The 15,301-nt window shown below is 45.7% G+C and overlaps 1 protein-coding gene across 5 annotated transcripts in view; it reads right to left on the bottom strand.

Moving 5' to 3' along the window:
- ARHGAP44 (Rho GTPase activating protein 44) overlaps positions 1–6,990 on the bottom strand; it is a 164,013-nt gene extending 157,023 nt beyond the window's left edge. For 2 of the 5 annotated variants that reach the window (XM_082708457.1, XM_082708458.1), the window contains exon 1: positions 6,593–6,985. In XM_082708457.1, the coding sequence (XP_082564583.1) occupies positions 6,593–6,645 (53 nt within the window). In that variant the 5' untranslated portion in view covers positions 6,646–6,985. Of the gene's footprint in view, positions 1–6,592 lie in introns of all 5 variants that reach the window. The other 3 variants (XM_082708461.1, XM_082708460.1, XM_082708459.1) reach the window with 3 other exon arrangements.
- Between the last annotated feature and the right edge of the window lie 8,311 nt (positions 6,991–15,301).

Here is a 15,301-nt window from a genome sequence, read left to right as displayed (position 1 = left end):
AGCAGACCCCCCGCTGAGCACAAAACCTTACATGGGGCTTGCTCCCATGACCCTGAGATTCTGACCCGAGCCCGAATCAAGAGTCACACGCTCAACCGACTGAGCCACCCAGGTGCACCTACTATTTTTTTTTCTTTAAAGAAAAAACTACATGTGAGATACCCTAGTCATGTCATTCACCAAAATTAATAATGGATGAATTTAAAGTCTGATGGTAAATTAAATTATATAAATGGTACTGAAGATGTATGAATATTTACATAATCTCAGGCTGGGGAAAACATTCTTAAGCATAATATTTAAGCATAAGCCATAAACTGATAGGCTTCAGATCATAAAATATTATAAGAGACAAAATACAGAAGGCAAAAAGAAACTACAGGGAGATGGGTGGTCCTGTGACAAAGCACATATATGCTGAATATATTCAAAATTACCTAGGGGCACCTGGGTGGCTCAGTGAGTTAATCATCTGCCTTCGGCTCAGGTCATGATCTCAGGGTCCTGGGATCAAGCCCCACGTCAGGCTCTGCTCAGCAGGGAGCCTGCTTCCTCCTCTCTCTCTGCCTGTCTCTCTGCCTACTTATGATCTCTCTATCAAGTAAATAAATAAAATCTTTTTTAAAAATTACCTAAAAATCAATAGGAAAGCTATTATGACAGGACTTTTGAAAAACGGGCAAGACATAGGCAGGCAATTCAGAAAAGGGAAGAAATGCCCAGCCAATTCAAAAAATGCTCTACGTCACTGGAAACTGAAAGAGAAGCAAAGAGAAGTTTTTCATTTGTGCATTAACAAAGTTGTGACATTACTTCCTAAGAGGGTTAAGGGGAAGAAATTGGCAATTCTGCTGAGGAGGTAAATATAAAACGTGTGTGTGTGTGTGTGTATATATATATAAAATATACATTCACGAGTTCTTAAAAACTCACATGCTCTTTGACCCAGAAATTCTACTTCTAAGAGTTCATGCCGGGAAAGCAAACCAATGAAAAGTACTTGCTACGTGATTAGCAAAAGGAAATTGACCGACTACACTGAAATATTACATACCCTTGAAAAAGAATACTATAGATACATAGTTGCTGATACATAGTTTTTGACATGAGGTAACATTCAAGATGTAACTCACAAGGGAATGAAGCCAACTGCAAAAGAATATACAGGCTATGGTCTCTAAGAGTACATGCCTATTAAAAACTTAGAAAATGATATCCAAAAGAGTAAATGAGGCCCCCAGGTAGTGAGATTACTGGTCATGGTTTTCCTCCTTGCCCATCTATAAGTTTATAACTTTCCTACCATAAACAAATATCATTTATGTAACCAGAAAGAGAGTTAAAAAAAAGTAAATTGAATTCTGTGGGAAAATAAACATTTACTCTAAAAATAAACTCTGAAGTTGGAAAATGAAAGCAAAAACATCTGCTTCCCGGACAGAAAGGATAGTTTTAAATTGCTAGATGGCCATGCGCTTCCCAGGGCCGGTGGGGTCCCCGTTGCCAGCCGACTGAGACGCCCAGCTCCTGGCGGGAGAGCCCCTTGCTCTCCTCCCTCTCCCCACCTTCTCTCTGAACTATACCTGACTCCACGCAGAGCTGAAGCACAATTTTATTATTTGCTGTCGTTATCAATATAGCATTTGAAATCAACTGTTCATTATTAATAAGCGGGATGCCTACTAATCCCCTCGAAAAGGAACAACCCCAAATTACTGTTTTACTCACATGGCGGCTGACTCACTTTCTCTAGAGGCAAAAGGAAAAAAAAAAAAGTGGCCCTTATCACCCATCATGGAAAATACTAATGAAGATTGATACATTTCCTTGGTGAGGGTGAAGCGGGAGGGAAGTCATTAACTGCTGGTGAAGAGAACGGCTCTGTGGCAATGACTTGCAGGTCTGGGATAACAGCATTCTGCAGGAATGCCCAGGCAGCCTCACACGGATTGCTGAGAGCCGCCCAGATCTGCACAGTAAGGAGCTCAGAAGATGCAGGCAAAAAAAATATTCTCTCCAGATTTGCTAGCCTGTTCATCAATTGGTGAGTACATTCTGTTATCTCACATCTATACACCAGAGCAGGTGGCAAGACACGCGCTTCCATAAAACTCAAATGGAAAAACTTTGCTCGGAGACGTAATAAATGTGCACAGTGCTCCTTGGGGGACCAGTGTGGGTCTGTCCAGCCCTGTGGGGCCAAAAGGAAGATGTGACCAGGCCTGCATTGGTCTGACAGGTCTGACTCCCAGGACACACAGAATAGGGGGGAACGAAGCCGTATGATGACTCATTTAGAATTGGTTCTGACTCTGCCCCCGATGTCCTACTGATTGGGTCATGGCTCTTAGGAGGCGTGCTGATGGGCAAGGCCGTGTGTCTCAGAGAAGACTTCAAGGAACGGATGCTCCCTGGCTTGGCTGTTGTGACCTACAGGCTCTGTCTCTGAGTGTCCAGCTCGGCATGCCTGGCCGCTGCAGCTCTGTCCCAGAAGCTGCACAGCGGCAAAGACGCTCGGCCAGGCTGTGCACCAGAAACCAAGCCCACTCAGGGCTGCCGGCTGAGCAGTCTAGGAATGGGAAGTGGGGCTCGAGAGAGGCTCCCAGCTTGGAGCCTCCAACACCAAATAATTCAACCTGCCCGACTGCCCTGCTCTTGAACATCCATACCCCCCACCCCCCATTTAACTTCTCTTGTCTCTTGCAGTGAGGGGGTCTCTAAATTTCTGCTCAGGGTTTTTTCCTACCCAACACAAACCCCTGCAACTTCCAAGAAAAACACTATGCCTTTCAGGGTGCTTCTCACCCCAGCAACCAACAGATGCCCCTGAAGGTACAAAATGGCATATAAATCAGGCATGAACTGATCCCTGCCCACCTCTTAAAATCTGCCCCGTCTTTCCAAAGCCCACAGTGCAGCTGCTGTCCACTTCTCTGGGCATCCACTCCATCACAACGTGACAGGAATTTCTCCCGCCTCTGAACCGCTTTGCACAATTTCCCGATCCACAACAACTGGACCTTTGGCTCCCTTATTCATTCAGATGTCAAAGAATTTCAGAGAAACTACTCTATGCCAGGCATTAGAGCAGTTAGCTGTCCCTGCCCTCAACAAACTTGAAGTCTAGAGGGAAAAATAAACAAGATAAAACCTGTGGTACAACTTAAAAAGCATGCCTTTAGAATACAGATTCCAAGAGAAAGGGGATTTTGTGTCCCTGCACTGTAATGTTTCTTGACTCCAGCAGTGCCTGGCACATAGCAGACATTCAATATTTACTGAATGAATAAAGAAATGGATGAACATATGAGTGTCTGCATATCATAGCGCATGTCACCCAGTAGGGAGGAGAGCATTTGTCCAAAGATGCCTACATCTACTCTTGATTCAGCATTTCCTAGTGTGAAATATGGTACAAGGCACATGGGGGACAGGGAACACTTCCTGAAGGACAGAGTGAAATGAAGACAGTGAAAGTGGAAAACTGAAAGCAGAAGGAACCTGTTCAGGGACTGGAGAAGCACACCCAGGAGAGGAAGCTCTTCTCAATTAAAGGCAATGCATTTTATAACCTCCCTACACCGCCACTGATGTCCTCTCTACTCAGATGTGAGCACTTCGGGGGGAAAATACTAGTAACTCCATACAGGACCTTGAAGCACAGATACTCCTACTTTGTTCAAGTGATTAGAGCCAGGCACGAGCAGTTCCAGATTCAGAACTCCAGAACCTACAACTTTCGAAAGGCAAGTGGATAAAGAGCCATGGGGAAAAGTGACCCTCATGCCTATTGCTTGTTTTCCCTCAAAGACAGGAAAGTCATCACTTCCCAGACACCCAAGGACAAGAATCCAGTGTTTTGCCAAATCAACTCCATAAAGCAATTACCACTTCCAAACATTCAATCCGACGGCTTCTACTGATTCAAGAAATTAAGAAATCATGCCAAACTCCTGCCTCATGCAGTCTCAGGAAGTCAAAGTGAATGCTGCCCCCTTTCATTTACCAGTGTGGACTCTACAGGAAGCAGTTCTAATCTTGTCAATAAGCATAAATTAAGCGTCAACCGTCTACAAGGCATTGGGTTATAGGTGCCATGCACTGGTGATCGATACATTCTATTGCAAGCAGACAAGAAAACAAAAGATGAAAGCTATGAGCATTTCAGAGCAAGGGGCACGGTGACAAACTTGAACAGGATGAGGGTCCAGACAGGGAATGGCGGAGGGCTGCCTCTCGAAGGCCTCTGAGCTACGAGTTGAATGATGAGGAAGAGGTGTACGGGCAGCCCAAGGGGAGAAAAAGGCAAGAGCAAAGCCCCCAGATGGAAATGAACTTGAGTTGTTTGGAGCAAGGAAGGTCACTATGGTGGGACCACAGTGAATGAAAACCAGGAAGAACAAACTGTGAGTGGAAAGACAAGGAGGAGGCAAGTCGGTAAGGTCTGACAGGTCCCTGGAAAGATCTGGGACGCTAATTACAAGGAGATGCCACTGGAAAGTCTTAAGCAGCAAAGAAACATGAACTGATTTTTGTTTAAGACATCTACTCTAAAGGTCATCAAAATGAACACTTATTAGTGAGACACAGTGGTGAACCGCCCCTCACTTTGCTGTCTGATAAAGACAGTATTTATCCACCGGCCAGCATCCACCAGCATCCTGACCAACAAGCGGAAAGGACCTCTTGGTGACTGGCTGCTCGGACTTCCAAGAAGGGGCTTTCAAATAAGCTCACTTATTCTGAAACCCAGCTTCCCCTCTTCCTGTGTCCTTCCCTCAGTGGATGAGGGTTAATAAATAAATAAATAAATAAAAGGTTCTAAGCCTAAGCTTATAAATCTTTGCACTTTGAAAAAGTCCTGGAAAGAGGACGTCAGAAAGCCTGCACACCTAGCTCATATTTCCATTCCAACACTGACCTGAAACCACAAGACCAAGCTGGACCAGCAACCCCAGTTTATGGTTGGGGGGGGGGGAGCGCTCCTGATCGCTTAGTTGCCCTGATGTCATGCCTGCTCCCAACCCCCAGCGTGATGCAGAAATCAAGATATTCAAGACAGGTCAGCTCGACGGTCACCTGCTAAACGACCAAAACGGGAAAACACTATTTCAGTGTCCGAAACATCAAAAAGCAGCCCATGTGAGGCTCTATCTATGGCGATACCATGCCAGAAATCTGGGCTAATCTGACTCTGCTATTCATAAATTCTCCCTCATGTGAAAGCCCATGTGTTTGGGAAAGGGAAATGAATCCAAGTCAATTTTAGACATTGTTACTTGGAAACCATCTGGAGTCCCTGGAAGCAGAAGAAGCCAGCGCATCCCCTGCCCTCGGATGCCCACCGGAATTAGGGCAGTATGCTTACCTGGGAGTTGCTGGTGCCCCGTTCCCCAGGGATGTCCCCACCCCCACCCTACCAGATGCCAGCTCAGGCTCCACTTCCCACCCAAGAAAGGTATTTGGTTTCCGCGAAAACCTAGTGGAGAGCCCTCCATGAGTGAAGCCCGCACTTGAACTGAACCCAAGGCTGGGTTCTCGGCTTTCCACTTCGCTCGAGAGCTGCACACCTCCATTCCTCCGCCACACAGCAGCACGGGAAATCCCTCCCCAGGAGCAGAAGTTCCATGAAAAATCCCCTCTGCCTAACCCCCCTGTGTTCACAGCATGTCTGGCTTCGGAGGAGACCCACCAGAATCCTTATGTAACGTTAATAGATGTTGGCACCCTGCGGAGAGGCTCCTGGAGACACTAGCCCAGATGTAGCCCATTTTCGCGGCGGAGACAGCAGGCTGGGTCCTGCAGCTTCCTAGGACCCGGCTCTGCCAGACCGACCATAGGGCCTCTCTTTGCCCTCCCCTACCTGGCTGAGGTCCTCTGCTTATCTCATCTTCCAGAGGAGCCGGACCTCCCTTCCTGCAGCCTCCCTCCCTCTACTGAAATCAGTCTCAGGACCGAGCCGAGCGCAGCGCCATTCCACCGGCACCTTCCCGTCCCCCCTCCCCCTTCCCGAACCCCTCCCCAACACCTATCGCCTTAAGAAACCCGGCCAAGATCCAGAATCTCGTACAGCCCTAGTCCCAGTACACAAACACGGCGGGAGGGGCAGGCTCCGCGCTGCCAAGCCGACCAGGCCCCACACTTCGCCCCGGACCCCCGGGGAAGCCTGAACTCGGCGCAGGGGACGGGGTCTGCGAGAGCCACTGCGGGTCGGCAGCGTTCGGCACCGTCAGAGCAAACACCTGTTTCCAGGACGCTCGGCGGCCGGGTGGGGGAAGAGGGGAGTCCCGGGCGAAGGCAGGGAGGACGGGGTGAAGGGGCAGCTGGGGACGCAGGTAAAGGATGCGTCACACTCTGCGCTTGGCAACCGGAGCCCGGGCGCAGCGGGCAGAGCCAGGGAAGGGCTCGCGGGGCTGGGAAGTTCCGAGAGGAGGGGTCGCGCCCGCGAGCCGTCCCGGAGGGGCCGCCGCAGGGGCCGGCAGGCAGCGGAGCGAGGGAAGGCGGAGGGCAGGGAGGCCGGGCGGCCGGGCGGGCTCCATCACCTGCGCGCCCCGGCGGCCGCAGGCTCGCGGGCGCGCACCGGGGGACCTACCTGCCCACCGTCTGGTTGGCCAGCTGGCGCATGCGATTGAACTGCTTCTTCATCGTGGCCCCGCTGCCGCGCTGGCCCGGGAGCTGGGCGAGGACGGAGCAGCCCGGAGCCCGCCGCGGGTTACATGGCTCCCGCGCGGAGCCTCCGGGGCGACGGCGGCGGCACTGCGGAGCCTCCGGGAGCCGTCTGGCCCGCGCGCGGCTCCCTCCCCAGGGCACCGCCGCCTACTCCTCCGCCCGCCGCGGCGCCCGCTGCCGCATCCTCCTCACGCGCGCCGCCGCGCCTGCATGGGGACGCCCGCGGCCGCCCTCGGCGCCGGCCAGGTCCGCCCGGCCGCCTGCCCCCAGCCCCTCTCCGGCGCGGGGACCCGGGAGTCTCCGCAGGCTCCTGGCCGGCTGGCCGGGTGGTCCCCGCTGCGCCTGTGCGGCGGGCGCCGTGCATTCTGGGACTTGTAGTCCTGCGCCGCTGCCCACCTTTCCGCGTGCGAAGTTTGCCAGGACCCAGGCGCGCGGAGGTGGGGGCCGGCGGGGGGCGGGGGGCGGAGGCCGGCGGGGGAGCGGAGGCCGGCCGGGGCGCGGAGGCCGGCGCGCGGGGGGAGGCCGGGGCTTTGCACTGTGGCACTCCAGGGAGGGAAAGGTTTCACTGCTTTAAAAATAGCAAAGTGGAACCGGGACTACAAGAGCTAAGAAGGAAAGTGAGCATCTGTCTTCATTGTATTTTAAGTGAATGTGAGGCACTGCTGTTTTGAATTCGCAGGAAGGAGATTTGTGCAGGCGGCAAGGGGCTCATAAAGTTGCCCAAAGCCACCTGGTAATTGCGGAGGTGCCCAGTTAAGTTTTCCGTCCCAGGGCCTGACGGAGCATAGCATGCATCCCAGAAGTGTCACCCTTAATTTTTACCAAACCCAAGAGGTAACCAGGAGCCAGAATGGAAGAAGGGTATAATAACAGTGTTTCCGTGCCTATGGAACCAGCTTGACTGGGACAACTTTCTTGTATGGCAGTCTCACAGCTGGTCACAGGGGACCAAGGGGCATCAGCTGTGGCAGGCCTGGAGCCTTCTACACAGCAGTTTCCCATTGGCATCTGTTGGCTCCTTGAAAAGGGTCTTGAATTTCCTTGTGCAGGCTCCATCCTTAGGAAAAGACAGCTGACCGCAATTAGGTTTTATCGTCCACCTGTCAAGTAAGACCAGGGTCCCTGTGGTAGGGGCTTTGGATCAGATAGGAGTTCGAATATTAGATTTCCAAATACCAATTATATAACCTTTGGGGGGAAAATTGCATAATGTCTCTAAGTTTTCCCATCTCTAATAAAGAAATAATACTGTCCAGTAGATAGCAAAGATAGAGAAGTGTTTGTAAATTAACACTAATTAAATAACATGCATTTCTATGTAGTACGTGGGTTCATAGTTGTTTACTACAAATATGATTATAATCAGAATAGAGCAGAATGCCATTCCTCTGACAGACTTACTAGTCTGATAAATCAAAGAACTTTTTTGCAACGGTATATTTTGCATATGTTGATTATAGTTGCAAGATGTCCTAAATATGCTTCGCAGTATCTTGCTAGCCTGCTGCACAAAAGATGGTTTGAGGCAAGTCTTGGCTGAATGAACATGAGATCTTTAATTAATTGTGAATTTAGCCTCCGCTTATTAGGTCAGGCAGCTCTAGCCAATTAATAAGTGAAGGCATGATTTGCTCTTAACCAACTGTGCTATGCTTCTAATGTCAATATCATTTCTATACACACTGAAATTATTGCCACTTTGAGATATTTTTAGCAACCAAGGCACAGCATGGTTTTTAAATGTATAAATAAAAGAGATATTAAGAGTCACTGGATGACTTTGAGCAACACTATCTCTGCTGACATCTAGAACTGCGCTGTCCAAGAGAGTAGCCACTGATCACATGCAGCTATTGAAATTTAAATTAATTAAAATTAGATGAAATTAAAAATGCAGTTCCTCAGTCATCCTAGCCACGTCCTAAGTGCCTAATAGCCACATGGGCTGTATCAGACAGTCCAACATAGAATATTCCTATCCTCTCAGAAAGTTCTATTGGGGGAGTGCTTAAGTGGTTCAGTAGCTTAAGCCTCTGCCTTCAGCTCAGGTCATGATCCCAGGGTCCTGGGTTCGAGTCCTGAATCAGGCTCCCTGCTCAGTGGGGAGCCCTCTCCACCTGGCTCCTGTTCCCTCTTTGTGTCTCTGTCTCTCTCTCAAATAAATAATTAAAATCTTAAAAAAGAAAGAAAGTTCTTTTGGACAACAGTAGTATTAGGGAACTCTGTAAGACAATTCCAAAATTATGCCAGTCCCTGTCTTCAACCTGGGGACATTTCAGTTCTAAAAGGGAACTTTCTACTTGTCCACAAACACAGCCTATCCTGCCAGGGTGTATTTTACTAACGGGTGGCTTCCTTACATATTTCCTGTTCTATGAACTTTTCCTCCCCTCGGGAAGCAGCTCATGTTTTTGTCCTTCCTACCCAGGGACGGGATGACAGTGCAGAAAAAAGAAAAAGGGGTGTCAGGTCTGCTCATCAGAACCCTCAAAGCAGGTTTCAGAAACACGCGTGAGAATAGACTTTGTAAAGAAAAGCAATTTTGAGTTTCGGGAATCCAGGCTTTGGACCTTTAATAGTCTATACCAAAAATGGTTGAAGTTTGAAGAACACACCATCTTGCCTTTTGTAGATAAAAAATTCCCAGGGTGTGAGGTGTTGAGGATGATGATAGGGGAGGGGAAGAGGAGAGAGGGAGAGGAAAGGGCGATGACGCATATACAATTTGATTATGGTTCAAAAGGTCACTGCCTCTACCTATGAAAGGGGACTACATTTCACCATCCCAAAGAGGTCAAGATCAATCATACAATTCTCTTTGGACATAGAATATGCACAGAGTGATGGTTGTCACTCTTGAGCAGATTGGTCAGAGTCATTTTGGAATCCCCTCCTCTCCTCTTTTCAGTCTGCCTACGACCAGCAATGACCAAGTATTACTTATCCTTTTCTGATTCCAATCACCTTTATACCTACTGCTATAAAATTTACACCATGTGAGTCTAAAGATGCTTTTTTTTTTTTTTTTAAGATTTATTGGACAGAGACACACAGTGAGAGAGGGAACAAAATCAGGAGGCAGAGGGAGAAGCAGACTCCCCCTGAGCAGGGAACTGAATGTGGGGCTCCATCCCAGTGCCCTGGGATCATGACCTGAGCCGAAGGCAGGTGCTTAACTGACTGAGCCACCCAGGTGCCCTAAAGATTCTCTTAAACAAGGTGACAGATGTTCCCATCTTTGGGCAGTTTCAGTTCCAACGTTTCAGCTTTCTTGACTCTGTACCCTTGCCAGAGTTTTATCATGGGCAGAATGTATTTTCCTACCTAGTAACTTTCGACTTGACTGTGTGTGACGGATTTGGCCAATGGCAGGTGGGGGGGAAGTGCAGTGGCCAACTCCAGCCTACACATTAACAGGCTTTATACATTTTCCCATTGTCCTCTTTACCTTTTCCACCAACCTGAGAAGCACTTTACCTAGCTGCCTATTGCCGCTCACCTTGGGCTCTTCCACAGACACCTGTGGACCAGACGGCACTGGAATTAATGAAGTAATTGATGAATTGATCTTAGAGCAGGTTATTTTAAGAAACAGATAAAGTGAATATATCTAAAGGGGAAAGAAGCAAGACAGAGACACAACCTTAGGCATGAGAAAAATGGATTTAATCACAGGTGCAAAATTAACTATGAGAGCATGGGCAATTTTATATTTCTTATTTAAAAATAAGCTCTGCTTTGGGAGGGGAGGGGGGGGTGGAACAGAAATTGCTACAGATGTTTCAAAAGTAACAAGAATGAGTAGACCAGGACCACTAAAGAAATTGAAAACATTGTCACAGAGTAACACTCCCCGAAGTAATCAGGCCCAGACAGTTTTATGGGGAGCTATTTAAGAGATTCAAGGAACAGATTAATTCCTCTGCTATTTAAAGTGTTCCAGTCACAGAAATAGAATGAAAGCAACCCAATTCATTTTATGAAATTGGCTTAACCTTGTTACCAAACCTAATGAAGATAGCACAAACACAAAAACAACCTACCAAGATCACTTACAAAATAAAAATTGTGAATAAAACGAACTCACTAATAAAATGTTAATAAATTCTAACAACATATGTGCTTCTGTACAAATGCACATACATCTTAATGGTATTTATTGAAGAATAAATAATTCAGATAAATTAAAAGATGAAAATCATGCATATCCTCGCTAACCAAAGATAACCACGCATTTATAAATATATTTCAAAAATGGAATCACACTTGTTAGGTCAATATGTTCTTTCCTGTCTTCTGTTATTTTAAATATCTCTGATTAACACATGGGTGGCTAAAACTGCACACATACTTGCTTCCTTGAGATCAAAATTGAAGAACTAGAATTTGTGCACTATGTTTTTTAAGCTTCTTTGGTATTACCAAATTATTCCTCTAGATAGAAAATGAAAACATTTTGCAGGCCCACTTCTTATGCACAAATTTTCTATTTTCCCCACACTCTGACCTACACTATAATACTTTTAATAATCTTACCAGGTAAATAGATGAGAAATAGCATTATAGTGCCATTTTAATTAGCATTTTTTTAAAAAAAATCACATTAAAACATTTTGCCCACATGTTTCATGGCTATTCAGTTTTTCTTCAACGAATTGCTGATTTCTTCATGTCCTCAGCCCATTTTTCTGGGGTGGGGTTTCGTACTTTATTGTTGATTTTAAGCCCATCAGCTCTATTAATTATATTCATACTGTTGTGTCTGATGGCAAGACCTTTCTCTAGTTTGGCTTCTTCCTTTTAAGATCCCTAATGCTGATTTTTGTCCTCCATGAATTTTATATTTTTAATGTGGTCAGATCCAGTAATCCCTTCCTTTATGCCTTATGCCTTAGGTTTGATGCTTAGAAAGCCCGCCCTATCCCCAAATGATGGAAATATTCAACGGTATTTTCACCACAACATTTTATGGGTCAATTCTCTTTATGTATACTAAATTTTAAATGCGACATTTGGGTTCAAAATGTTAACTAAAGCTAGTAGTTTTTTTTTTTTTTAAAGATTTTATTTATTTATTTGACAGAGAGAAATCACAAGTAGATGGAGAGGCAGGCAGAGAGAGAGAGAGAGGGAAGCAGGCTCTCCGCTGAGCAGAGAGCCCGATGCGGGACTCGATCCCAGGACTCTGAGATCATGACCTGAGCCGAAGGCAGCGGCTCAACCCACTGAGCCACCCAGGCGCCCAAACTAAAGCTAGTAGTTTTGACTCATTTCTTCCTCCGATGTCATTTGGAAATAACTCATCAAAGATAATAAATTCTATGTCACTTATAGAAATTAGAGAAAGAAGGGCACCTGGGTGGCTCGGTTGGGTGGGTGGCTGCCGTCAGCTCAGGTCATGATCCCAGAGTCCCAGGATCGAGTCCCACATCGGGCTCCCAGCTCCACAGGGAGTCTGCTTCTCCCTCTGACCTTCTCCCCTCTCATGCTCTCTCTCACTCTCTCCCTCTCAAATAAATGAATAAAATCTTAAAAAAAAAAAAAAGAAATTAGAGAAAGATGCCACTCACAATCTTGGTGGAGAATGGCATGGGTGATTTTTGGGTGAGGGGAGAACTGACCAGGCAGAATTTATTATTCTTTGGGGAAAATTAAATGAAGATCTACAACATCTCTGATAAACTACCTCCCCTCCCCCACCCCCCAGTACCTCCCTCTGCCATTTCAGCCACCACAATCTGGACTAACCAGACCTCTCTATGTGAGAATGAACAAAGAGAAAAAAAGACTGAGTAGTTGAATAGTAAAGATGATGGTAATAGATCACACCCTTAAGTACCACACTAAGTACACTTAACCCTTGAACAGCAATAACCCTCCAGGTGTGACTTTTGACTCTTCCAAAACTTAACGTCCAATAGCTTATGGTTGACCAGAAGCTTTACTGATTACATCGTCAGTTTGCACATATTTTGTATGTTTCAGGTACTAACCATCATATTCTCACAATAACTAACTTTTTCTTTTCTTTTTGGTATTTCTATGCTACACTGCTGGCAAGTTTTTTTCAAATTGTTCTAAGTCTCCAAAAACTTTTTCCAACAGATTTACTGAAAAATAGTCACAGATAAGTGGACCTACACAGTTCAAACCCATATTGTTCAACATCCATGATCTCATTTAATCCCTAAAAGAACTGTGGGATCAGGGTTTTATCAGGATACCCATCTTACAAGTCACAGCTCAGAGGGTTTTGGTGAATAATGATTCACGTGCCACAACTGGGATCCCAACCCAGGTTTGTCTCGTTCAAATGCCTGTGCTTTTATTTTATCTATGAAACAGGGAAGCTAATCTGAGAATTCAGAGAAATGTCCCCCGGTGAAAGAGTTAAGCGGGAAGTAAGGAAAAGGCAGTTTTGAAGTCTAATTTGCATGTTTGGTGAGAATTGAGAGAACATTGCTTTGATATGGCAGGGTCTGGCTGCCACGAAAGATGGCCATATTAAATAAGAAAGAATTCTTGGATCAATGGAATTAATGAAATTCAGTAGAGACAGGAAATGGCAGAATTGGTACTGCCCAGAATGGAAAGGGTGCATTAGGAGATGGGCTGGAAGAATGCTCCCAAAATCCAGAGGAAAAAGTAAGTAACTCAAAGAAATGAAGGGAAAAAGGAAAAGAGACAGGGAATCGTATTCAGAAAATTCAAAAAATATGTAATAGAATTTCCAGAGCAGATGATGGGGAAATAAGCATAAAAATGTTAAAAAAAAATTTTTTTGCAAAGCTGAAGAAAGACTCAAATCAAAATCACAATGATCACCAAGTTCCAGAAAATATGACTGTGGAAAGGAAAGGGGAACCCTACACATATCTTGGTAAAACCTCTGAATTTCAAAGATACATGCTGTGTTGTATATTTGAAAGTTTCTAAGGGTAAATCTTAGAAGTTCTCATCACAAGGAAAAAAAAATGATAACTATGTATGGAATAAGTATAATTAGACTTACAGTGGTGATTATTTTGCAATATACACATATAACAACTCATCATAGTCACACCTGAAACTAACAAATGTCATATGTCAATTCCATGTCAATTTTTAAAACCAAAAACAGCAATAAAAACGAAAGCTTTACAAATACGTTTAGGTACTATTCAGAGAAAAGACATTTGTCTCTGAAGAGAAGCTAATTCTCTTGGTACCTGCAACACTCAATGCCAATAAAATTTGGAACCACATTTCTAGAGCTCCAACAGAAATAGGTTGTGACTCAAGTGCAGTTCAGAAAGTCTACATCTGGTCCAACGTTCACAAACCAGGGCAAAAGAAAGTTATTTTTAAACGTGTAATGACTGGAAAGGTTTATAGGCCACTCATTCTCTAAACTATATTACTAGACAATCATTCTTTCCAAAAGAAATTTTTTTCTTTACTTTTATTTATTCATTTGACAGACCGCAATCAGTAGTCAGAGAAGCAGGCAGAGAGAGAGGAAGGGAAGCAGGCCCCCCGCTGAGCAGAGAGCCTGATGCGGGGCTCCATCCCAGGACCCTGAGATCATGACCTGAGCCGAAGGCAGAGGCTTTTACCCACTGAGCCACCCAGGCACCCCTCCAAAAGAAATTTTTTAAAAAATCAAAATAAAGATCAAGACAGAGTGATTTCTGCATGACCTTGGGAGAGACAATGATTTCTTGAACACGACACTAAAAACTCTCACCTTAATGGAAATATTGGCCAATGGGACTAGTTCATAATGAAGGACTTTGGTTTATCAGATGATACCATTAGGAGAATGGAAAGAAAAAAAAAAAATCCTCAGTGTGCGAGAAGTTGTTTGCACATACAAAACAGTCAAAGGACTCAACTCCAGAATCCTACAGTCCAATAGGAAAAAGGTAGAAAACCTAAAAGAAAAATGGACAAGACTTGGACAGCACTTTACTGCCCAGGCAAAGCCCCAGTGGCTAAAGAGTATGTGAAAAGTTGCTCGGCGTCATTGGTCATCCAGTGTATGCCGACGGATAGTACAGCGAAACCCACAGCATCGCTGCTATTGAGAAACACAGTTAGAACCGAGTGTGGGTGAGGACACGGAGCAACGGGAACTCGTGTTTCGTGCAGAGGGAGAAATGCCCACTAATGTAAAGTGGTAGGGACACCTGGCTGGCGCAGTCCTTAGAGCCTTGGCCCTTGATCTCCAGGTCCTGAGTGCTAGCCCCACGTGGGGTACAGTGATTTCTTCAATAAATAAACTTAAAAAAATCAAAAGGGGTTCCTAAGTGGCTCAGTTATGAAGCATCTGCCTTTGGCTCAGGTTATGACCCCAGGAGCCTGGGGTGGAGCGCTGCTTTGGGGGGGATGGTGCACCTGCTCAGTGGAAAGTCTGCTTCTCCCTCTGCCCCTCCCCCATGGCTCATACACATGCTCTCTCTCAAATTTGTAAATAAAATCTTTTAAAAAAATAAAAAAAAAACAAGCCAATAGAGCAGAGAAATGAAAGGTGATACACTCAGGTAGTAGAAAGCTATATGATAAGGAGAATGAATGCATTCACCTAACAGTGGGTAAAAACACAGATGAACCTCAGCAGAAAACAACAACAACAACAACAAAAAGTGCTGAG

The sequence above is a fragment of the Mustela nivalis genome (genome assembly GCF_964662115.1).
Source record: "Mustela nivalis genome assembly, chromosome: 17".
Classification (NCBI taxonomy): Eukaryota; Metazoa; Chordata; class Mammalia; order Carnivora; family Mustelidae; genus Mustela; species Mustela nivalis.
The sequence above is the reverse complement of the archived record's forward strand: the minus strand, read 5'-3'. Positions and strand labels throughout refer to the sequence as shown.